Source organism: Gamsiella multidivaricata (assembly GCF_025024155.1).
Source record: "Gamsiella multidivaricata strain RSA 2152 chromosome Unknown BC939scaffold_55, whole genome shotgun sequence".
Lineage (NCBI taxonomy): Eukaryota > Fungi > Mortierellomycota > Mortierellomycetes > Mortierellales > Mortierellaceae > Gamsiella > Gamsiella multidivaricata.
Window position 1 is genome coordinate 238,826 of NW_026251763.1, and position 22,434 is coordinate 261,259.

General features: G+C 47.8%; 9 protein-coding genes across 9 annotated transcripts; 5 read left to right on the plus strand and 4 right to left on the minus strand.

The window, feature by feature from the left end:
- Positions 1–4,903: 4,903 nt before the first annotated feature.
- BC939DRAFT_479215 (uncharacterized protein) lies at positions 4,904–7,782 on the minus strand (the record flags this gene model as incomplete). Its single annotated transcript, XM_051558830.1, has 5 exons — positions 4,904–5,657; positions 6,165–6,378; positions 6,414–6,558; positions 6,637–6,894; positions 7,771–7,782. The coding sequence occupies 5 exons, from the start codon at positions 7,780–7,782 to the stop codon at positions 4,904–4,906; spliced, it is 1,383 nt and encodes a 460-aa protein (XP_051409856.1).
- Positions 7,783–7,892: 110 nt separating this feature from the next.
- On the plus strand, positions 7,893–9,218 carry BC939DRAFT_484658 (uncharacterized protein; the record flags this gene model as incomplete). The annotated part of the gene is made up of 3 exons (XM_051559264.1): positions 7,893–7,928; positions 8,440–8,618; positions 8,705–9,218. The coding sequence occupies 3 exons, from the start codon at positions 7,893–7,895 to the stop codon at positions 9,216–9,218; spliced, it is 729 nt and encodes a 242-aa protein (XP_051409857.1).
- Positions 9,219–9,354: 136 nt separating this feature from the next.
- Positions 9,355–10,589, minus strand: BC939DRAFT_530893 (uncharacterized protein). The gene is made up of 4 exons (XM_051561589.1): positions 10,523–10,589; positions 9,984–10,328; positions 9,741–9,881; positions 9,355–9,654 (listed from the first exon to the last, which is right to left on the minus strand). The coding sequence occupies exons 2-4, from the start codon at positions 10,239–10,241 to the stop codon at positions 9,490–9,492; spliced, it is 564 nt and encodes a 187-aa protein (XP_051409858.1). The 5' UTR covers positions 10,242–10,328; positions 10,523–10,589; the 3' UTR covers positions 9,355–9,489.
- Positions 10,590–11,601: 1,012 nt separating this feature from the next.
- BC939DRAFT_458854 (uncharacterized protein) lies at positions 11,602–12,200 on the minus strand. The gene has a single exon (XM_051556659.1). The coding sequence runs from the start codon at positions 12,108–12,110 to the stop codon at positions 11,856–11,858; it is 255 nt and encodes an 84-aa protein (XP_051409859.1). The 5' UTR covers positions 12,111–12,200; the 3' UTR covers positions 11,602–11,855.
- A 638-nt stretch (positions 12,201–12,838) lies between these two features.
- BC939DRAFT_245094 (eukaryotic translation initiation factor 3 subunit J) lies at positions 12,839–13,877 on the plus strand. Its single transcript, XM_051550953.1, has 4 exons — positions 12,839–13,037; positions 13,136–13,262; positions 13,368–13,468; positions 13,564–13,877. The coding sequence occupies exons 1-4, from the start codon at positions 12,960–12,962 to the stop codon at positions 13,816–13,818; spliced, it is 561 nt and encodes a 186-aa protein (XP_051409860.1). The 5' UTR covers positions 12,839–12,959; the 3' UTR covers positions 13,819–13,877.
- Positions 13,878–14,384: 507 nt separating this feature from the next.
- Positions 14,385–15,190, plus strand: BC939DRAFT_385084 (uncharacterized protein; the record flags this gene model as incomplete). Its single annotated transcript, XM_051551801.1, has 4 exons — positions 14,385–14,481; positions 14,589–14,765; positions 14,852–14,970; positions 15,104–15,190. Coding segments are annotated over 4 exons (480 nt in total), but the record flags the coding sequence as incomplete, so codon positions are not given.
- A 2,104-nt stretch (positions 15,191–17,294) lies between these two features.
- BC939DRAFT_530896 (uncharacterized protein) lies at positions 17,295–18,479 on the plus strand (the record flags this gene model as incomplete). The annotated part of the gene is made up of 2 exons (XM_051561590.1): positions 17,295–17,539; positions 18,270–18,479. Exons 1-2 carry the CDS (start codon positions 17,327–17,329, stop codon positions 18,477–18,479), a joined length of 423 nt encoding a protein of 140 aa, XP_051409862.1. The 5' UTR covers positions 17,295–17,326.
- Positions 18,480–18,798: 319 nt separating this feature from the next.
- On the plus strand, positions 18,799–19,179 carry BC939DRAFT_505335 (uncharacterized protein; the record flags this gene model as incomplete). The annotated part of the gene is made up of 1 exon (XM_051560646.1): positions 18,799–19,179. The coding sequence occupies one exon, from the start codon at positions 18,799–18,801 to the stop codon at positions 19,177–19,179; it is 381 nt and encodes a 126-aa protein (XP_051409863.1).
- A 1,460-nt stretch (positions 19,180–20,639) lies between these two features.
- Positions 20,640–21,956, minus strand: BC939DRAFT_505337 (Sec20-domain-containing protein; the record flags this gene model as incomplete). The annotated part of the gene is made up of 4 exons (XM_051560647.1): positions 20,640–21,091; positions 21,184–21,443; positions 21,550–21,641; positions 21,765–21,956. The coding sequence occupies 4 exons, from the start codon at positions 21,954–21,956 to the stop codon at positions 20,640–20,642; spliced, it is 996 nt and encodes a 331-aa protein (XP_051409864.1).
- Between the last annotated feature and the right edge of the window lie 478 nt (positions 21,957–22,434).

A 22,434-nucleotide genomic window follows, 5' to 3' on the forward strand; every position in this document is an offset into this window, starting at 1 on the left:
TTGTCTCCTCACACTCCCACATCACTTGAGCCCTTTCCTCCTCCTGCCGTCTTCTTTTTTCCTGCATCTCCTGTTGTCGCACGGCTTGGAGTCGCTGCTCCTCCTCCTCTCGTGCTGCTTGCAGTTGTTGAAGTAGATTCGGAGAGAGAAACTCCTCTAACGAAGGGCCATAATCCTCTTCCAGGACGGTTTCCTCATTCTCGTCAATTGACTGTCCCGTTAAGCTCAGTTGCATTGTTGTCAAAGCACACTTGGAACCCTGGATAGATCCTCGATACCAAGAACATGTGCTTACACGGTAGACCGTGTCTTTCGTTGTCAGGGCAAGAACAGGAGCGGAGCTATTTGTCCGACAATATATCGATAGCATATTGCGCCTCAGGCGGGGTCTGAAACGACAACACAGAGATCAAGCCTTCCACAGACTTAGTAATGTCGATCAATGTTCTCGCCCGAGCCGAATCAACTTGGATGGCCTTTTTACGCCGTGCCTCCTCGTGGAATGTTAGGCGACGGGGTTGAAGGCCGCTTGTGATCTTGAAGTATGTGGTGCGGTACTGGCTTTCCACCACACCTAGCAGGATGTAGATGAGTTCGTCGGCTCGCAGGTTGCGCTTTCCCGCCAGAAAGTTTTGCTTGAGGTTTCGATGCCATCGCTCCACAAGGTTATTTGTGTTAATATGTTGATGGTGCTATTTCAAATGAATAAAGTACTTCAACGTTAACAAATTGACTAGAATAAGACCAGTTACATATCGTAGACCAGGCCATTTAATGAGATAGTGTATGTTAATGACTTTGATTTGTAGATATAGTATATGTGTATATGTATATGTATTTGTGTATAGTAATTATTATTAAAGTTAGTTTTCTTTTCACTTCCTTCGTCTTGTTACACACAGCTATTTAAGAGCACCGTTGCCAAATGATAGAATCTCAGTCTTTGTCTACTCAATCACATACCCAGACCCAAACCTATTGCGCAAGGCGATCAGAAAGCTGAGATCTCGATTACTTACTGAACGATAGAGAGGTGTCCATCGGCGCATGATTTCCTTGTTGATCCATTGCTTCTCCATGTATTTGATGAGTACATCAGCATTCTGAAACCGCTCTTTAAACTGCTCCCATTGCTCTTCAAGATCAGCCTCGGTTTTTGCTTCGCGTATTTTTCGCAGTAGCGGACGCATTTGTTTTGCATTTGCTATCTAGAATTGCGCGAGAAAGAGTCGTGTTAATGGTTTGAGAGATATGACTGTATGCCCTCCCTAGTATTTTCTATCCTTACGGAAGTGCTTGTCCGAAGTTTCTCCTCCCATAGTTTCGCGACATGAAAGAGGCACAAGTAAATAGAGGCGCACGGGAATGCGCTTCTGATTGCTTGATGTTCGGTCTTAGCACAGTCCACCATGAACCTTTCCATCCGGAGGTTGCACTCCCTCTTCAGCCACGAGAGCCATGCGATGATCGGATACCTGTGGTTATGCAGTCGCTGTCAGTCTTTATACCTAACATTGTCGCAGCTGAATGAGCTGCAAAAGTGGGGGGATGTATTTTGCTTTGATGGTACACATCAAGCCTGCGGGTACCGTGTTTTTTCCTTACTTCGTAATGTGCTTAATTCAGCACCTATGTTAGAGAAAGCGCAATAACCAATCCTTTGCTGTATACTCCATTATCTCGTGATAGACGCGACACCTACCTGTTTTCGATTGTCGTGAAGAACAGAGAGACGGGCCTCGGTATTCCTGCAGCTTTTCTCTTGACAAAGAGCCAACAGTCGGGTATCTTGGAAGGATGGCTCCATCAGTTAAAAGCAAGGATGGATACGATGTGCAGCAGCGAGTTTCAGCCGATGGTTGTTATCACTGACCAGGGCCAAAACGAGATTAACGCGATCCGGACCGTTTACCCATGTGGAGTCCGCATCTTTTACTGTGCTTGGCATGTGCTGCAGGCATGGGAGCGAAAATTCACTCTTCAAAATCTTGGTGTGGTTAATCACTCTGCAGAAGAGAGGAAGCAAAGGAAGGACAAAGTAAGCGCAGCTGCATCAGGCAGTATTGAATCTTGATTGCCCAGACATACAGTTTTTATCTTCACTAACCAACTCTTTATTTATCATTAGATACGAACTGAGCTTCAAGAGATTCTCTATGCAAGGACAGTAGAACGGGCAGACGCGCTAATTGCCATCTTCAGGGATACATGGCAGGAGCGTGCGCCAGGATTATTGCAATATCTCGACAAGAATTATCTCGATTCCGATGCGGATGGACGGCGCTGGATGTTTTGTTATCGCCAGGACGTTTCCTATGCATGGATAAACACGAACAACTACATAGAGTCCTGGCACAACACTTTGAAGAAATATTTTTTCAAAGACAGACAACAGCGACGGATCGTCACCGTTGTTTATACCCTTGTTCAAAGGGCCGTTCCTCATTACCAACAGATGTGCATCCGGCACACAGTTCAGGTCGGAAGAATGTCTCCAGCACGGAGGAAAGCGCTACAAGCTAGAATTCAGGCCATCAATTACATTGACCGCAGGCGAACTCAAGAACCTGAAGCGGTCCTTTTACTCCAAACTGCCGACGATACAGTACTGAGAGTCCGATCCTTCACAAATCCCAGCGACTTTTATGAAGTGAAAGTTAATTGGACTAAAGGTGCGGTCGGCCAATTCAGCAGTTGCACCTGTCCCGATTTTTCCAATACTAAAATATGTTGCAAGCACATAGCACTGGCAACAATAGAACTGCCCTACACCGAGTTTTATTACGAGGGGCATTGGGAGGTCAGGGATTAATATCTTTTGATGGATCCATCGCCGGATTAGGCTGATTTTTCAGCACCAATTGCACCTGCGACTCCGGCGACTACACGACTACATAGCTTGCTATCTACTACATTCAAGGTCTCTCTAACATTCTGAATATCATGGACAACAAGCACCCTATCTCCAACCACGAAGAGGTTCTGGACGCTTTGAGGAAGGCTTACGAACTATGCGGCAAGCATATCCCTATTTTAGCAGCTCACGAGCTTAGCCATAAGCGTGCAAGAGAACGTTGAATAAAGATAATTGACAACCATTTCATATCTTTAATTATTATTATTAGCCGCCCACCTTTCTAAAGATTTTGATTCTGGTTTGCTTCTCACCAAACTGCTTCTCGGTTGCTATTGGCTGCAACCATGTCAATGGTAGTACAGGAATCAACCAAGAAAGGAGGAGGTGGTGGTCGAAGAAGCAGAATCAAGATAGGTCCTTGAGGGGTATTGACCATGCACCATGCAAAAATATTCCCACCTTGTTCCTGAAAACTCTACCTCCGCCTCCATCCCTCTCCCGGGATCTCTATCCCTTTCCTGTGACCTCTTCCTCACATCCTTTCCCTGGGCCCCTTCCTCCGCACCAGCCCCTAGCGCCCTCCCCCTGCTCCAAAGAAATCATGAAGATATTAAAACGCCGTTACCACAATCCTAAACGCCATAATGCTACCTTCCGTCAAAGGTGCCTTCAGCAAGTCGAGGCCGTCATAAAACCCCAGCTCCTACTCGCCTCCCAGCGTCGCCCTACTTGACTCTTGCTTCCTTCCCTTTTCGTTGGTTCAATCGTTCTCCATCATCACTTTTCCACCTCCCGCTACCTCGTTCCTCTGAAGCGCACTCGTATCTACTCGGCCGAGTACCGCGACAAAGTCCTTTCTGGAGAAGACGAGGACCACTTTTACAACACGTTTCGAATATCGACACAACAGTTCGACTTTGTCGTTGAATTGATCAAGGACGACCCTGTGTTCCATCGCCGGGGGAGGACGCCGCAAAGAACAGTCGTTCTTCAGCTCAAGATCGCGCTTTATCGCCTAGCCCACTATGGAGATCTAACCTCCCTCAGCAGCATCAGTCGAACTCTCGCCGTCTCTGTTGGTTCTGTCGACCGGTACACCAGACGATGCGTGCAGGCCCTGTGTGCGCACATCACCGCGTACATCAAGTGGCCTTCTCCCAAGGAGAAGGAGGAGATCAAGAGACATCTCGGAAGGGGACGCTTTCCACACCTCATCGGAGCAGTGGACGGCACGACGTTCCCCCTTGTACGAGCCCCACTTTCCGACAAAGACTCTTTTGCGACCAGGAAACATGACTATGCTGTTGGAGCCACTGCCGTCTGCGATCACCGTGGCGTCTTCATTTGGTTCACCACAGGATACTATGGCACACGACACGACTCTGCGGCCTACAAGGAAACCGCGTTGTACACAGACAAGGGGAAATATTTTTCTGCTGACGAACACCTCATCCGCGACTCGGCATACGCGCTCACCCCAACGCTTATCACGGCATTCAAGGGGAAGAATCAGCCTCGAGACCGAGATTTGTTCAACAGGCGCCTCAGGGCATCCCGGGTCAAGATCGAACATGCCTTTGGGTGGCTCAAACAAAAGTGCCCTTGTCTCAAGGAGCTGCGGTTTGATTGCGGGGGGAGCGTCAATATGGGCTATTTTTCTCGGATCATCATGGCGTGCGTTGTGCTGTATAACATCGGCAAGATACATAATTTCAACTCGGACAATGATAAAGAGTACGATATTGACGATGACAACCATAGGGACAACGGTGAAGAGGATAGCGATGACGAGGATAGCACCGATGGGGACAGCGACGGCGAAGACAGTGACGTCGAGGACATGGTAGGTGGTGATGATGTTGAGAGACGGGCTGCAGAAGGGAATCTGGATGTAATTGACCTTGAAGTCCTCCCTTATGGTGCATTTCAATCGTCATCGGAGAAAGCTAGATATGAAAAGAACCAACGACTTCTTGGAGAAAGAAAGCGTCAAGCAATTAAAGCAGCCATGGAAGCCATGGATTAAAAATCTACTCTTTATTACTGTCATCTTTTGGTTAGACTTGTTGATCGACTTTTGGGACTTTTGGGACTTTTGGAAGGACTTCCTGGCTGCGATCTTGATGGGTTTTCTGGTAAACCCACAACTTCAGTTAAAAAGTCAAGGTCCGGAAGCTTGAACGTGATCTCTCTATTGCTAAATCGCCGCATATCTTCCTCGCCCTCCAAGACCATCGCTCTCGATGATTTGCATTCCTTCATCTCTCTCAAAACAGCCAACTGGAGGTCTAACATCTTCCTCTCGTGTTCCCGCTTCTTTTCATTCTCGACGAGTTCCTGTTGCCTGATAGCGAGCTCCTTCTCCTTGAGGGCGAGTTCCTGCTCCTTGAGGGCGAGGTCATGTTTCCGCTTCGACTCCATCTGCGCTAACTCCAGCTGGCCACGCGACACCTCAGTGAACTCGGCAAGGGCTTCTGCCATTGATAGCTCAGAGGCCTTCTTCGACTTCGCTAAGACTGCTGCTGGTGTACACGACTGCGCTGGTTGGTCCCGCTCTTCCTGTTGGTTCCTCTGACGTTGATTTTGCTGCTGTCGACCTGGCGTTGGGGTCCGCTGGGCTTGCGGCGATCGTCCTGGTGTTGAGGCCGACTGGGCCCGCTGCTGGCGCTCTGGCGCCGATGTTGACTGCGTTCCTTGACCCGACGTTTGACGCTCTGGACGGGGCCGTCTCACAAGCGTTTCCTCCTCGCTCTCTTCCTCATCCTCGTCCTCCACATCCACGTCGAATCGGTCGTTTGAACTCCGCGTATAGGTTGAGTTGTCCATCTTGTCTGGTTCGTCCAATGTACCTTGGCCATTCTCAGAGGTATCGTCGTCAATGTCCTCTCAGTCCGGACTATCGCGACGCGGTGGTGGCACATCGATAAGGCCATGATTCAGATTGCTGAGGGGATCGACCGTCTCTGTATCTGCTTCCCTCCATGTCGTGGACCATGTTTCCTCCAGAACGAAGTAGAATGGACAGATGTCCTCGATGACCCTCCTCCACTCCGCCTCCGGGGTGTTACCGAATCCAGATTCATTGCGTTTGGCGTCGGCAAGATTGAACTAGGACCTCATCTTGGCAATCTTGTTCTTGACCTGCTTGTCAGTAATTTGGGTCCCGAAGTGATTGCTGAAGTCCTGCGCCATCTGCTCATAAATCCTGGCCTTTGGAGTTTTTCGAGTGGTGCTATCCCTCTCTCCTTGAAGCACACCGCTGATAGCAGGGTCCAGAAGTTGGGTCGCGATCCATATCGTCTGCTACTCAGTGAAGTTATGGCCTCCGTTGGACCCTGCACGTCTAGTGCCCCAGGAGGAAGATGGTTCCGAGGCCTTGATCGTGGCCGCACTAGGCTTCATCTCCTTGGGGTTGGGGGCGTCCGAAGGCGTAGAAGACATCTCCTTGCGCTTGCTAAAAGACCTCGAAGAAGAACTTGAGGAGAGGCTGGGTGTGATGGTCCAATTAATGCAGAATTCAGCTGCGGTGGAGAATGGCCAATTGAGACGTGATTACTGACTCCTCCCGGCAAAAACGAAGGAACGATAAGCGGAGTAGTGGCAAGAGAAGGATACTGAGCAGGAAGTAAGGGCGGTGACATGCTGACAGAAAGCAAGGGCGGCGACATGTTGGCAGGCAGGAGCATAGGTCTATCCATTGGCTATTATAAAAGGAATTAATATAGCTGCATTCCTATAAGCCGTCATTAGCCGCCATTGTTTTCAGCAAAGATAATTACCTGACGAGGTCTGCCGTATTGAGCGTGCTGAAGTGGTTTGCCATGGTAAAGCTGTTGCTGATTGTGCTGGTTATGCTGATTCGGCGCGTAGTAATGATGCTGCTGATACTGTTGGTGCTGTTGGTACTGCAGGTGTTGTAGTTGCAAATGTTGTAGCTGTTGGGGTGTTGGTTGCTGTTGCTGTTGCTGCTGTTGTTGCTGTTGCTGTTGTTGTTGCTGCTGCTGCTGTTGCTGTTGTTGCGGTTGTTGTTGCGGTTGCTGGGGAAAGGATTGTAGCCGTGGAGTATCAGGTCGAAAAGAGGCTAGGGCTTGCAGCTCTTCATTTGGGAGAACGCGTTAGTCGAGCTCGTGTTGAATGGAGAAGCCGAAGGATGGGCGGATTCAGGCTGCGCTCCGATGGGATGCTCATCGTCGCACGAACGAGCTTGGGAAGCCGACACTTGAGAAGCAGACATGGCAGCGAGTCGAACAATGAAGTGGATGAAAAGTGAATGGCAAGGTGAGTAGAGGGAGGGGATGGATCATAGCGTTCCTGCCAGCGAATCATCGTTGAGAATCACTTTAGTGTGTCGGCGAGAAGCAGGAAAAGGCTGCTTTCCACGGCCATCTTGATTCTGCTTCCTCAAGGTCGCACAGACATGGTTGCGGCCAATAGCAACCGAGAAGCAGTTTGGTGAGAAGCAAACCAGAATCAAAATCTTTAAGTTACTCACTTGAGATGACCAAAAATCAGCCAATCAACAACAGGGATTTATGGGGTGCTTCTCTTCACCATCCAAGAGAACCGTGAACAGCATACATGGTACAAGGACGACAATAACTGCCGCTACAGTGCGTGTTGAAAAGCTCTGTTGGATACTACCGAAAGACGAAGGTATCTATTATAGAATAAAACACTCTTGGAGAAAATCCTTCAAGAACTCGTGGATTAATTGCATTTCAAGGGTTTGAAGGCAAGTCAAAATTGGTAAAATGATCATTTTCGGGCGCATAAAACGACTTATTGATTGCACTAATGACACTGTGTGGGTCCATAGACCCAGTTTTTACATGAACTATTTGATCTATATAACGTAATGCAGGCAATTTTGTTGAAATCCATGAGGTGTTCCTGAGTTCTTGGCTGCTATATACTGGGAAAGTCATATTTTTCCGACCAAGGTGACTTTCGAGCCAGAGAATTCATGCTTTGGTCTATGTACATGGTTGCGCTTGTGTACTGGCGAACTTTTTTGGGGGTTTGACGATCTTCTATCATGCTCCGTCGTTTTTTATTGTTTTGGTGCAGAACAGTAATTGAAATAGATATCAAGTCTAGTACTTAGACGCGTCTTTTTACATCCTGCAACAACTACGGATATCAAACTTTCTCAGAAACCATTGAAGTCAGCTGGAGACATGTCTCCAAGTATCCTCTATCGACTTCAAAAGGAACAACCTCAATCGGCTATGTTTTGGGGGACTTCACTCATATCGCTCTGCCATGACGCCTAGACTGTAGGTCTTACCTCCTATACCAATAGACCGTCTATAGGAGACAGGCACATAAAGACACTCCCTAGGGGAATTCCTCTCTTTTGGCGACTGTGGATCGACTCTACTTTGGTGGAAAGGACGACTGTAGTAGATCATTGTTTCGGTCTGATAGATTCGCAGGGACACATTGTTATAAAAAAGAGATCTTGTGCAGGCCTCTGTTCTGGGATTTGGTAAGTATAAAGGGCGAGTAGTTGGAGTGGTTGATCATCTCTGCTCTTCAATGACGATACGCATCTTTTCTAATGGCTGCGGAACGAGCAACAGGTCTTAGGATTCTGTTCTGTCCGTGGAAGATACGACGGCAGGGCGCATGCCTTCCATCGAACAGCAGCGCAGACATCCTCTTCGTTACTCGCCTTGTCATGCACGTCTCTGCTCATTCCCACTGTTTTTGTCGCTACCATCCATGAGGCCGACCAGACACATGCCATTCGGCGCCTTTCGTACGGGACATCGATTGTGCTTCTGATCGCATACGTCCTATATATGCTCTTTCAGCTCGACGCACACCCATTTGTTTACGCCCGAGAACGAAAACGACAATGATGCGGCCAGACTCAGTGCTTCCACTCTGGTTGGATGCCGTCGTACTTGTGGTGGTTACAGTCGCGGTAGCGTTCTGCGCAGATTATCTCGTCGCGTCCATTATGGGTCTCTCAGACTCATGGAATATCACCCCGACCTTTATCGGACTCAGTCTACTGCCCATTGTCGGTGGCGTGGCAAAGAACATCTTCGAGCAGATGATAGCAATTCGGATGGCAATTGAGACCCGAATGGACCTGATGATAGGTGTCGCTATCGGCACAACGATGCAGATCGCCCTATTCATTGTGCTCCTAATGGCCATTAACGATTGGATCATCCATGAGCCCATGGCGCTGTTCTTCGGTACATTCGAGACATGTATCCTATTCATCTCTGCCCTCGTTGTCGACTACTTAATCCAGGGCGGCAAGTCCAACTGGTTTACGGGAGTTATGCTTTTGAACACGTACGTGATCATTGTTATCGCGTTCTACTTTTATAATGCACCCGCTTAATACACTCATTTCAAGTCAACACCTATACACACAAAGAAAAAAACCCTTCAACACTAGGCCGCGACTAGATGAATGGAATAAAACGCACCGACGAAGAAGTTGGAGTATTTAAGTCTAAGCAGAGGACATTATTGCAGGCAGATTGATGTTTATTGCTGAATGTTTGAGCCGGGTGTCTACCATCGAACCTTTTGCGTTTGAGAATAAAGTGCAGTGGTTGGTATATGTGTTCCCGTACATGTACATCAATGTACTATTCTGGGCTGCGGACTTACTTATCCTTGAGGTCTACTCTCCATGTCAGCGTAAGCTTTGCAACGGTTTCAAAGGCCGCATTCTTAATTAGGACCTCGTTAACAACCTCCTTGACCTCTCTGTCCTTCAATTGCTGAACGACTGAGCTAGCAGTGAGCAGTCCACGAGATACTTTGATATACTAAAAATGCAGTGAGGGGAAGAGGTGTTAGAGCAAATATTAAGAACTCCTTATCTTCATGCCCTTCTGCTAACTAGACGCCTCACCTCGGCATTGATATTGGTGAGGATAGCGCGGTCCTTCTTGCCGAGCAACGTAAACACTGCGAGACCACCGACAGTCTCCCCGAATGTAATCAACGCCGCTGCATGGACGCAGCGGAATGGATTAGAAATCTTTTTGGTCTCCTATTCAATTCCAATTGCAACATATCCGGTTAATCTTCCAGTGCTTTTCGATAGTTTTGCTCGATAAACCAAACCAACCGATACAGTAGCATGATCACATACCTTCATGACTCCACACGCCTTGCCCTTCCTCAATTCAGTGATGCGGAAATTGATGGATCGAGAGTAGGGGTTGGCGAAACCGACGACAGTCGAAAAGATCCAAGCTCTCATACGGATGGGCAAAAGGCCGATATTATTGAGGGCCTCCCAAACTTGAAGAGGATCTCTCAGGGCGCCGAGTTTTTTCACGAGAATGGCGGCGAAGATGGCCAACGCCAAAAAGGCGATGGCTAGGAATGCGATTTTGAAGCTGTTCATTTGTTGTTGTTTTTTATCCTGTTGTGTGTATTGTTTCCTGCGGAGAAGTTGATCCTAGGGTTCAAGTCTTGGGCTTTGATTCAGATCCTATGCCCAACAAATACGCGCACAGAAAACCATGGGTAATATTAGTATGGACGTACGGGGAAGATTCTTCTCAGCCTTGAAACAAAAGGCGTGCAATCCCAACTGATCTCTCATTCGCGGCGTGTTTTGAAAAAGGAATTGTCTCGATACAAATCTGATGTTGAGAAGGCATCAGTATGCTGTTGATCGCTTACCAAGAGAGCTCTGCTATGTCGAATCGATCTGTTTGGCGAAGGGAGCGATGAGAAGTGTGTGATCGAGGAAGAATCAGTAGCGCTCGGACGGAGGTAGAGTATGGTTGCGCAACGCACGTGTAAATTCATGATTGAAACTGTAAAACGACTGGAAGGGCAATTGGCCAATCGAATGCATCGCCCTTCAATGCCTGCTGCTCAGCTAGTCCACCAATAGCCACCACTTCTTCACGCGATCGATAGACATGTAATGTGTAATGCAGTTGATATGCAGTACAGTTGACGCGTATGTAAGTATTCATTTTACATTATCCTTTACCAATTGCTTGTTCTCCTGTGCCCATTCTGCCAAGAGTATCTGAACCGTGGCTCTTCCATCTAGACTACCGCATCCTAGCTGTTGCGGATCGAGTTCCATATTGACCTCTGGATGTTTTTTTGTGGGACGTTTCAAAGTAATGTTAAAATATGTCGTGTTCAGATAGCCGTTCGCTACACCATGTTACGCATGCATATTTGGCTGTCATCAAGGGCATGTCGCGCTAGCTTGCTGAATACATTCAAGGCATGTAAAGATACAGGGTTTATGTGCAGAGGTGAATGAGAAGCAAGACTCATGATGAGGATATGGGGGATCCAACTGAATAGAGGCTGGTGTTCTATGACTATGATACGGTAAATAAGTCGAGAGTCTTGTTAAGATAATCCGAGGCTCTCAAATCCCACCAAAAGAAGGCTAGAAACATCCTCTAGATCATTTTTCGCCGGGGAACAAAATAAAACGATGGGTGGGCGATTACAATGGCCTGTATGTAAAGAGAGCCCCTGGGAACGTGGATGAGGACGGATCTCTTTGTGATCGCATGCTATGACCCATCTTAGACTGGCGTCGGTGAAAGAACACCTTGGACAATGCGGATGCTGCTTGCAAGATGCGGCGGTTCGAGGTTGTAATATTGTTTGAATCGCTGGAAATAAGGCTCTCCTTTACAATCGGTGCTTGTGTAGAGCACAAACGAGTGGTTTCGGGAGCCGACAAACGACTTGACCTTCATGGGACTATCCAGAGTAACACATCCACAGCCTGTCACCACATCAATTTCGTCTTTAAAGGACGGCCTCGCAAACAAGCGAATAATGCCGATCTCGAGGGCGAATGTATCTGGCAAAGACGGCGATCGTTCAGTCCAGCAGCTTTCCATGACTTGATCCGTAATCGGGGAGTAAAGGACACCGTGATGACGATTTGAGTGGCTGCTGCTACCGCTTGTCGCTCCGGCTGGTGCTGGTATTTGGTTAGTGGTAATAACCGTGGGTGGCAGCGTTCGGTGCATCATTTCCCTGTGTTCAACGAGGGGGATGAAGATGCTTGGTATGTCTGGTAGCTGTACGGAGAGATTGGCGAATATTGGCGATGGAGTAGCGGCTTGCCGCTGTACGTGGGATTCAGTTCACGAGTTGAGGTCGCGATGCGTTGTACCGTTGAAAGAGGCGAATTGTAGGACAAGGTCAAGGTAGGGGCTGGTGCAGCATCGGTGGTGAAGATAATGAAGGTTCCTGCGAACATTTGTGATAAGATATATTGCATGGCGAGAGAGGTGAGGAGAATGGTGGTAGGGGCTGTAGGAGTATATGTCTCGATACAAAAGAATGCACCAAGGACGGGATTGGCTTGTTGAGTTTTTAGCGCGCGAGGAGATCTTGCTTTCAGGCACAGATGGCACTGACCAGACCACACCACATCAGACATCATATTTACCCTTAAGCAGCCCTTTTGTTTTGCTCAACGAAGGTTTTTTGCGGTCTCCTTCACCTTTCATTCTTCACACATCCAGCTTGCCGCCATGTCCGACTGGGGTGCGTAATCAACAAAAGAAAAGCGACGGAACTACACCGCTACATACAACAAGGCAACAGAGGCTTATCTCAGGACCATTCATTGCGGGACTATCCGTTGCCTGAAGCTCTGCACTGCATCAAGATATTGCTCTTGAGTGACTCGACTATACCAGTTTGCTAACGGAGCGAACCTCTCGTGTGCCTATAGAAAACGAAGACGTAATTGAGGCACCCGTTATCCCCGCCAAGAAGCAGTGGGACGATGAAGATGTAGACGATGACGACATCAAGGTGAGTTTGGAGACGATAGTTTGTTTGCAGACAGCAATTGCCGCACTTTCTTTTTTGGACAATGGCACATTGCATGAAACAGCAGATATGGAAGCAGGCATGTTTTGCTGCCTGACTAATGCTGGGACGTCAGACGACGTTGCTGGGGCATATCGGCCACAGGGCAGAGCAAGGAATATCAATGAACAAGTAATCTTTCGCGGCAACTCACAAAGCAATGAACTTGGAATCATAGGAGGACTGGGATGCCAGTAGTGAGTCTGAATCAGAGGAGGAGATCAAGAAGCCAGTTGTCAAACCCCCCAAGATGACTTTAGCCGAGAAGATTGCTCAGCGCAACGCCGAGGCCGAACGCAAGAAGCAGGCCATTTTGGAGAAGAAGGCCGTAGGTGAATCACACTGTTTTCTCGAGACGTCGCCGCTGTACATGTATGAGAGCTATGTGTTTTAATTGCACGTTTCGTGTGTTTGTCAATTATTTAGCTCATCCCTGAGGAAGAGACCGAGGAGGAGAAGTTTGCGCGTCGTCAGCGTGAAAAGAACGCCATTATTGAATCGGATCTTGCCAATGCTGCCGATCTTTTCAGCGGTGTCAAGGTCACTGATGGAGGTATATTCACGCCGATATTCGCTGTTTCAGGTTTAGAAGCATTATTTTGAAACATGGACTTTGGACATTAGATCAACTACTCATCTGTCGCTCAACATGGAATAGTTGTAGGACCTGCAAGCAATCTCGAGACCATGAGGCCTAAGACCAAGGACCAGTTTAGCGAGTACACCACCGAACTTGTCGCTCTTATTCAGAAGCACGAGGTAATAGCACGACCGAATGTAGTATACGGCTGCACCAATGGCGGATATGTCAATGCTGCAGTGTCATAACTAAACGCTTATTTTAATGTTAATAGAAACAAGGCCTGTACGTCTCCTTCTTGGAGGGTTTATTCCGCGAGCTCGCTCAGGGATGCCGTGATGTGGATGTGCGCAAGTTCGCCACCACTTTGACGACCTTGGCCAACGAGAAGCAGAAGGCAGCCAAGGACGCCCTGAAGACCAAGAAGAAGGGCAGCAGCAAGCCTTCGCTAGTTGCAGCCAAGGTCAACACAGTCGTCGATACGAAGGATTACAGCAACGACTATGACGAGTTTGACGACTTCATGTAGAAAGATGAATACTCGAGAAAAATAAACACGCGCTATATTTTGCAGACACATGGCAATCATTCAACTTGGCTCTGTGTGGAGTACAAGTCACAGTGGATAGTTACGACAATCACAAGGGACTACGCTCCTTCCCCCAACCCAAAAAGCGCACGCACTCAACTCAGGAACGGAACAAAGGCCCATCATCATCATCCAGCTCCTAACAGCTTTCTGTGTTCCTACACATCACCAGGAAAGCATTTACATCGAGCGCTATGCTTGCTGCAGCATCGAACGCAAGCGCAATGAACTCGGCAACGCCATCTGAAGAGCAGCAACAATTGCAGGACCTGGAGAGTCTTGCCCAGCGCGTGCGTTCACTCGAGAAGCTACTGACGCCGCCTCCAGAACGGAAGCCATCAGTCGCTGTAAATGAGACGGAGAGTCCTACGGAGGAAGGGCCTGAAGATATCATCAGCAGCCTGTCACCTCCGAGGAACCAAAATCCTCAAGCTCACCATACCAGTAGCAAACACGGCCATCACCACCATCACCAGCACCCGGAGCCCGACCATACCCCTGGCTCGCTTTCGAGGAGGGTCCAGAAAATTGAAACAGAGCTATGGTCAACTATGAAGGAACGAAAGGTCATTGACGAGTTTTTACAAAAGTGTGGGTATTCGAGTTCATGTGCCATGATAAATACAGGGGATGGCCATGATAAATACAGGGGATGGCCATGATAAGCGACGTGATACTGACTAATTGCTTGCTGAAATGAACTCATACAGGCGAATACTCCAGGTTGATGAGCAGTCCATATGGTTCCCATCCAGACCGCGAGCTGTTGTCGCTGCAAGCAAAGATAGAGCTCACCCTTGCTGCTCAAGAGGATTTACAGGGACTAGCTGAGGAATCCAAGGAGATCCAAACTTTAGAACGATGTGCCGAAATAGGGGGACTCAGGAGTAAGATTGGAGCATAGAAGGATGGATTTTGATACACTGTGCCATGGATTACGTGCTCATCGTTTCGAAAATATTGCGTGGACTAGATGTTGAATCTCATTACCCTGCTCTATCCAAGCTTGAGACGATTCACATCGAGCAATGCCAGGAAGCCAACAAGGTTTCGGACAAGATGAACAAGCTGACGGACGACTACAATAGTCTGGTGAGTAGTGGGCGCAAGCTGGTCTCGCGTAGCATATCACCGTGGAGCGCGAAACACATTTATTACTGGTATTACTGGTGGAGATATTTTCAAGACTCTAATAACCATCTATTGCTTATCAAATTTTATCTAGATCAATACACTGTCAGAAGTGTTCCTCTCGTGGGATGCGCTGTTGACAGCAGCCGAGCTAAAAGTCTCGGAAGTAGAGAGATCAAGGAGCTGAGGCAAGGATACGGGGCGACATGCTGATATGTAGACCAGCCAAAATGATCACTATTCAAGTTCTCAAATACAACAAGTCTTTTACAACGTACAAAAAGTCGATCTATGACTCGCCTCCTAAAGGCAATCAGGCTGATGCTATGGCGTGTACTCAAGTGGCGGGGCAATTGTTTTGTCCAGATGATAGACTAAGGGTACCTCGTTTCGCAGTTTACTGTGACCACCCGTTCGCCCTGTCCTCATGCCTTCTTTTTCAGTAGGGATGAATCCACTTACATATCCCAAGACGTTGCGATGCTCGCTCTATGAGAAGTTTTGGTATTCCTGAAACCAAAAAAAAAAGTAGCTCGACGCCCATGATCGACATGGTAGAGGGCAATCTGCAAGCAAATTGTCTAATGGCTGTTATATTGGACAAAATCGTGAGTTCGACGGAGTCGAACGTAAGCACTATACTCCAAATGCCGCAGCCAGTATGCTTCTCAAATCTTTTTGCAGCCAGCATGTATGATAAGTTTAGTTCAAGAAATAAAGCGCGGGAATTACCATAAAATGCATATCAGAACTTCAGGCATTGGCGCTTGTGCTGAACGCGATGTTTATTATCACTCTTTTTCTTGTTTACCGCTGAATACAACAGGCACCAACGATCAGACAGTTGTTTGCTCAAAATACTCTAAAGAACCGTGGACAACAGGCTCATTGTGCCCCTACCAAATTTTCTCGAGGCAAGAAGATGTGTGTACAGTCCGTGTTCGCATCCTCTGAAATTTTTCAGACGATGCGGGCCTCATATGTAATCTTGCATTTTTATTGGTCGAGGCATACATCCCAGGCAGAAGCGCGGTTGATATCTGTCCCCTTGTGATTTTACGGATGTTGAGGAATGAATAGGGAAAAAGAGCAGAAAACAGAATTGACCAATAAAAATGCAGGATTACATATGAAGCCCGCATCGTCTGAAAAATTTCAGAGGTTTCAGTCCTAGTCCACACGCCTAATCGGGCGTGTCCAGGAGAGCAACCAGTCTCTGCTGTAAACAAGTAACATTTCCTCCCTTCCATCTATACGTCCATTAGAGGGTTTCAAACTCAATGTTTTCAATTAGATACGCGTTTTAGATACGCGTTTATGAAATTTTCGTTACATGCCTGTCCTCGGGCTGGCGTATTTCTGTCGTACGCATTTGGAAATAGACATCAAAATTACTGAGTTTCAATCCCCCTATATTCCCAACAATCTTCGCGGAAGCAAGCACTGAGGCACGAGGGTAGATGAGGTTAGGGTCGCTATTTTGCCGTATCAAACCCAGTATGCGATAGTTTTATTTCCTTCCCAGTCTACAGGCGCATGCTCAGGCTTGTTATGAGCAGACTGAAACGATGGCCTGCACTAGAGTCGCGTCTATGAAATCCTTGAGCACGCGTAGCCCAATTGTTTTTATTGGCGTTTGTAGGCTATGGCCTGATCGATATCACTATATTCCGAGCAAGATTCTACTATATTGGATGAATACAAGGCTAAATCCCCTATTATTGGGCTGCATGGCAAAAATCTAGCCCTGTAGAGGACCAAATTTTAAGGTTCGTTGCAGAATTTCGCATTTTTGGAGCCCAACTGCCTAGAATAATATCTTATTGTTTGCATCGGCCCCTGTTCTTGTTTCTGCCCTTTAGGCCTCACGCATAGCTTGTTTTGAGCCTAGGCTACTCCAAACTGCGTCAAATCAGGCATTAAGACGCTGTAGTAAAAGCAGAATAAATCCATGAGGATGGAAGCAATTCCAAAACCACGTTGGGAAATATCTTTCTTTGCCTAACCAATGAAACAGTGAACATCTAGTCTTCCAGTCGCTACAAGGTGTCGGGATTGAAGCCGTGTGTGGGGTTCGAAGTTTGTGCTGAACACAGCAAACCTCAGCTGTTTGCAGATCAACAGAGTTGCACAAAGTGTATGTATCCCAAATATTTGCCTAGGGTTTATACCGTCTTTGCCGTACATGGGGTATTCACGTCAAAGTGGGTCTGAGACATACGTGTATTTCAAGGAACCGAAAGTCCCTTCCTTCCTTTTCTTCATTCATTCACTCCTCTTTCAACCTAGAGCCAGAGCCAGAGCCAGCTCGTATTTTATGCTGCGTGTGTTGTCTGCACCTTTCCGTCAGCTGCATGCGCCACACCTGATGCGCGATACTGAACCGGCATCGTTGATTGCTTTGATTTTCCAGGCCAGCATGGAAATGCGAGGACTGCCAGAGTTGATCAGGGAGACCAAGGGAGTTCCAGCACACGACTTGCAGACCAAAGAGATTCATGTCGACGTGAAATCGCTATACATCAATTTGGTCAGAGCCAGATGCTTTGATAGTATGTCAAAGCAGGTTTCGTCCCACATTGCTAAGATTCAGGTCCTCGAATTTCGGCTATAGCCCCCGTTATACACCCAAGCTCATCAAGGACCTTTCGCGAGCTAGTCCCGTTGCTCTATCCGATCTTGCTGGAATGATAGTAGAGCTTCATAAACAGCACAAGCCGAAGGAGAGGGACAAAATCACTGCGATAAAGGAAGGAGGCCTGAAGTAGGGCAATAAAAAAAAAGACAAGGGCGCAAACAATGTCAGCAGCAAGGAAGAGTGGCGAGTCGGGGCCAATCTTCAAAAGCATCTGTTTGGTCAAACATTTGCAACGGTAACCCTGATCGCAGGCTTGATGACGGGATGCCTGCATCGAGCGACCACGTTGGATGGACACAGTCGGTTCAAGAGGACCACCAATAAAGGATCAGTTAACGAAACAGGCCAAGAATATTGCCCAGCAAATGTTCGAGGACTTTTGCAAACTCGTGGGGGATTTTAGACCGATCGAAGCGAGTAAGGATTTGGCCCTGGGTATACCACAGATGGATGCCGCCGCAAACATCCACAATGCGATTCGCCAGCATTTTTGAAAGCTCCCGGACACAGTTAATCGAAAGACAATACATCCTCTGCAAAACAAATAACCTTCATGGAGCATCTTTGTCTCTGCACTGTTCTGTAGACTTATCTTTTTATTTTTCTACTTCATTTTTGGTAGATGAAGATTGGCCTGAATGATGACACAGATCCCCAAGTCGGAAAAGAGCCAGACGAAGACGAGTCCAACGGCGAAGAATCGGAGATTGATGAGTCAGACAACGGCGAATCAGATAATGGCGGGTTCGAAGACGACGGATCGGAAAACGGAGAGCGTGGCGATGACATGGATGAAACGTTTCGGTTCGAAGCGGGCTTCATTAAAAATTAGTGGGATCTATATGCTGCATTGCTCTCGGAGGTTCGGAGGTCTGGCTGTGCTTCTGTCCTTCTGCGGGGTTTAAGGACTTGTTTGTTCTGTTTTCAGAAAGTGCTCTTGTGCCGCTGCTTTGAGGGAGAGGCAGTAAGACCAGTAAAATTGGAAGCACGAGGACGATCATGGAGCAGAAGGTCTATTCCAGAGCAAGGGCCAAGGACTAGCGAAAGGCACCTACGGAGGACTGCTGCATCTCCCTTTCCTTGGAGACAGGGAGGGGATCATGGAGAGCAAGGGCAAAGGGCAGACGACACATGGCAAAATATCAAGGGCCATGGCTAAGGTGGTGCAACAAGTACCGAAGACATATGGCATGAAAGCTCTTCAAGACTATATGAAGGCGTTCTTCGCCCATACACAGCAGCGTAAAGAAGCCATTGAAACAGAACGGGCGCTACAAGACCGACCAAAGTTCCCCAGCGCGAGGGTAGACGGAAGATACGCCCTTTCGAATCACCTCTTCACCGATGGTCTACGTGCAAACTTGATAGCATTTGACGTCAGGAGATGGCGGCAGTCCGCCAAGTTCAAAACAATGATACTGGATATCGACAAACCGTTCGGCATGCAGTCGTCAATCGCCGAGGTCATGGGAGAGGATTACGAAGGCGCAGTGGTAATCGGCGTGGATCCTGGCGAAATCATCACGGCCTAGTTTTGTGCGATTGATCCTCAGCGGGAAAATGCAGTGGAGACAACCAAGGTACGGCGCCCAGCCCTATACTCATCAACAATGTCACGCCGGTTTGCAGTGGAAAACCTGAAGCGCCGTCGTTCGGTCGTCACGGAGAACAATACAGTTGATGCGTCGCAGTGGACCAGTGCCTTCGCCCAACCGGAGAGCCAAGTGGACCGACCTTCAGTTGAACTTCCGAGTATCTCGGGGGTTGAGTAATCCCTGCCCGGCAAGTCATTCCCGACTTTGCCATTATACGTACAAGGAAGGTCGAGAAGTTGGTGGTATTCACAAGACCTTCTGAGCGGTTTTTACAGCTCCAAGTTACTCAAGAAATGGGACTGGAAGAGAATCAAGGGGACACAGGCCGAGAGAGACTTGGCGCTACATGGAGCATTGAAGCTTGCGAGTCCCAGTGGTGGCGTTCACAACAAATCTACGAGACCCGCCGTATCTGTATATGGCAACAGAAGCTTCAACGCTAGAAAGTGATTACCATCAACGTCCTTCAAGGAGCACTTTTTTGAAACGGTATGTTATTCGTATCTAATGTCATATTTTCATGTATCGATGTGCTATCTAGGCCAGTAGTCTGGGATACGTTGTAGTGTCTTGCGATGAGTATCTCACCTCCACCAAGTGCCCGACTTGTGTGGCTTCAGGCAATGATGTTCGTATGGCCAAGCCCGAAGCAAGATGCTTTGTTTGTGTGGAACCTGGATGCCACCGCTACGTAGATCGGGACGATGTGGGATTCCACAACATGGCGAATATCGGGCGCTCCTATATACTAAATCAGACCCGTCCAGGGTCGCTCTGCTGGTCATCTCGCCTCGCATCCACGAACCCCTAATAGCTGTGAGTCCGAACTCGCAGTACCCAATTATCCCCTATTGCGACTTCATGAATCAAAAATTTAGGTCGTCGGAGCAAGGGATACGAACTTCATATTGTACGTTATGATAGGCTTGGTTATTATGTGTAGGCCATGATATCTAATTTCTATGCATAGTCGATTTTTTTTTTTTTTTTTTTGAACAGGTCCGATCATGCCCCTTTTATGCTGTGCTGAAGCATTGTTCTCAGAAATGAACTCAAAAGTAGGTCGTGCAGGGAATTAGAAATTATCTAAATGGGCTGAAACGAGTATATCAAGGTTTTTTCTATTTATTATACTCTCAGTGGCAGCTAATGCATCAGCATCCTCCCCTCTGGCTCTTCTATGCGCATAATTTGCTCCTCAATCAATACTGACTCTCGTCTTGAAGTATTCTAGCGCATAATGCATGGAACCGTCCTATATCGTCGCAGAACCAACACTAGTCAGTCGTACAACTACAAAGAGAAATTGAGTGCAATAGAGTACTGTCTATTCAATTCAATGAAAAAATCTCATCTTGCATGACAAAAATCGAAGAATGCCTTTCTGCGGCTGGCCTTTATTCTCCTACAATCGCATCCAGAATCCCGAGAATGCCTTGCGCCGGACTGGTTGGGGCTGGTCGACGCACTAGAGTTGTTGCTGCCCTTTGAAACTGAACCGTCACATCCCTGACTGTTGATGTGGCGACTTTCTTGATTACTGTTCCCGCTAAATCTGTCGTTGTTGACGGAGATCCAGGGGGTGTTCTCAAAGAGGGGACGAGCAAGGATAGCGCCCACCGAACGGGCATCAGCAGACAGCCGATTAACGATATTCCGCGATCCGCAATCCGTTTCTTAAGAATGTACATCACCACCAACGCGAAGACGAGCAAACCGAATCCAATTAAGAGGCGATCGGTCCAGTCGGCCTGGTTAAGCTTGGTTATCAGATTTTTTCCACGCTTGAGCACCTCATCATACGTTTGGTATTCGTTGACAGTTTCTTTCAAAGTTTTGGAGGACTCATCTATGGTTCAAATAGGAAATATATGTATCGATAGCAAGTCAAAATCTTTTGTCCAGTAGCCCATATTAGCATTCATGAGCAAGACACGATACCTATAATTTTGGCAGAGTTCGCGGTCCGTTCTACCTCCTGCTGCATTAGTTTGAGGGTTCTGCTGAGACTTTCGTTTGTTTCCTTGCTTGTGTTCAGCAGGTATTCACCAGAATTGGCGAGACTATTGCCTCTTCTTCTGAGTTCACTCAATTCAATCGCGGATTTCGATCCTTTGAGCAACAGCTCCCGCTCTGTCTTGATCTCTCGATCAATTGTCTGCTTAGATGTCAGGATCGCCTGTCGTAACGCCTGCTGTTGCCTATGATAAGGACATGCACATAGATGGTCGAAAATACTATAGTGAATATCGTCCGTCGCTTTTTAAGGATTCGCACATGAAAGCGCGCAGACACAGTGACACGTACTGCTTGAACTGCGTCTCAATCTTCTCCAACATTGCCAGGACCAGGCTTCGATCCGCTTCTCGATCCTGCTCATCCGATAGCTGTCGCAATTCCTAGAAGAAACGGCCGTGAAGATATTAGATCGACCGGCGATACAAAGAATATGTGCAGGCAAAGAGCGACAGGCATAATCCAGGGAGACATGACGGCAGCCTGCGTATGGTTTGATAACACACCTCAATCTTGGCTTCAATGGTCTTGGACTCCTCCCGCGCACTGCGAACAAGTTCCTGCTGGACAGAGAGGGTTGCACCAGAGAGTGTTTTCAGTCGCCCAATATGACTGTCGAGGGAATGGTATTGCTTTCGGAGCTCATCCATCTGTGCCTGGATGGAGCGAGGCAGGATCTGGGAGGGGAGGGGAGGCATGTTTGATAGTCTGGCGGGTTATGTAGTCCTGCAGTATACGGTTGCCTCTGACGGTCGAGTGCCTCAATGGCTACCTTGTGGGGATGTCGGCGTTATGTGAATGGGGGCTACGAAACAGGCCAATAATTACCATTTATTGGGACCGTCACATGCCATAGCCTAGAAATAAGGTCGGCCAGCCCTCTGCTCTCCATCGACCTGCTACACCCCATCAACCTTTTTTGTCTATTACTCTACGCTCTACCCCGCATCGTCCCTTGGTCTCTCGCTTCTCGCGGTGGAGGAAACTGTTCGCCATACGATAAACACTCCCTATTTATATCATCCCCGTCACTGGTTGTCAAGCATGGATTTCTCGGCCACACCAAGGTAAAAAGCAAGCTCATGGAACTGTCAACACGTATTGGTCTACAGAGGCGAAATCAACAAAGCCCTTTCTGACACTCGTGCGTGTCTCTTAGTAGGGTCGGGTTCTGGA

Excerpts from the sequence above, each read along its gene's own strand:
- BC939DRAFT_458854 (XM_051556659.1), bottom strand. The coding sequence starts at position 12,110 with ATGCAATATATCTTATCACAAATGTTCGCAGGAACCTTCATTATCTTC.
- BC939DRAFT_530893 (XM_051561589.1), bottom strand. The coding sequence starts at position 10,241 with ATGAACAGCTTCAAAATCGCATTCCTAGCCATCGCCTTTTTGGCGTTG. Across the intron at positions 9,882-9,983 it reads AGGCGTGTGGAGTCATGAAG|GAGACCAAAAAGATTTCTAA; the intron begins GTATGTGATCAT and ends GGAATTGAATAG. Across the intron at positions 9,655-9,740 it reads TCACCAATATCAATGCCGAG|TATATCAAAGTATCTCGTGG; the intron begins GTGAGGCGTCTA and ends CTGCATTTTTAG.
- BC939DRAFT_245094 (XM_051550953.1), top strand. The coding sequence starts at position 12,960 with ATGACTTTAGCCGAGAAGATTGCTCAGCGCAACGCCGAGGCCGAACGC. Across the intron at positions 13,038-13,135 it reads CCATTTTGGAGAAGAAGGCC|CTCATCCCTGAGGAAGAGAC; the intron begins GTAGGTGAATCA and ends TCAATTATTTAG. Across the intron at positions 13,469-13,563 it reads CTCTTATTCAGAAGCACGAG|AAACAAGGCCTGTACGTCTC; the intron begins GTAATAGCACGA and ends TAATGTTAATAG.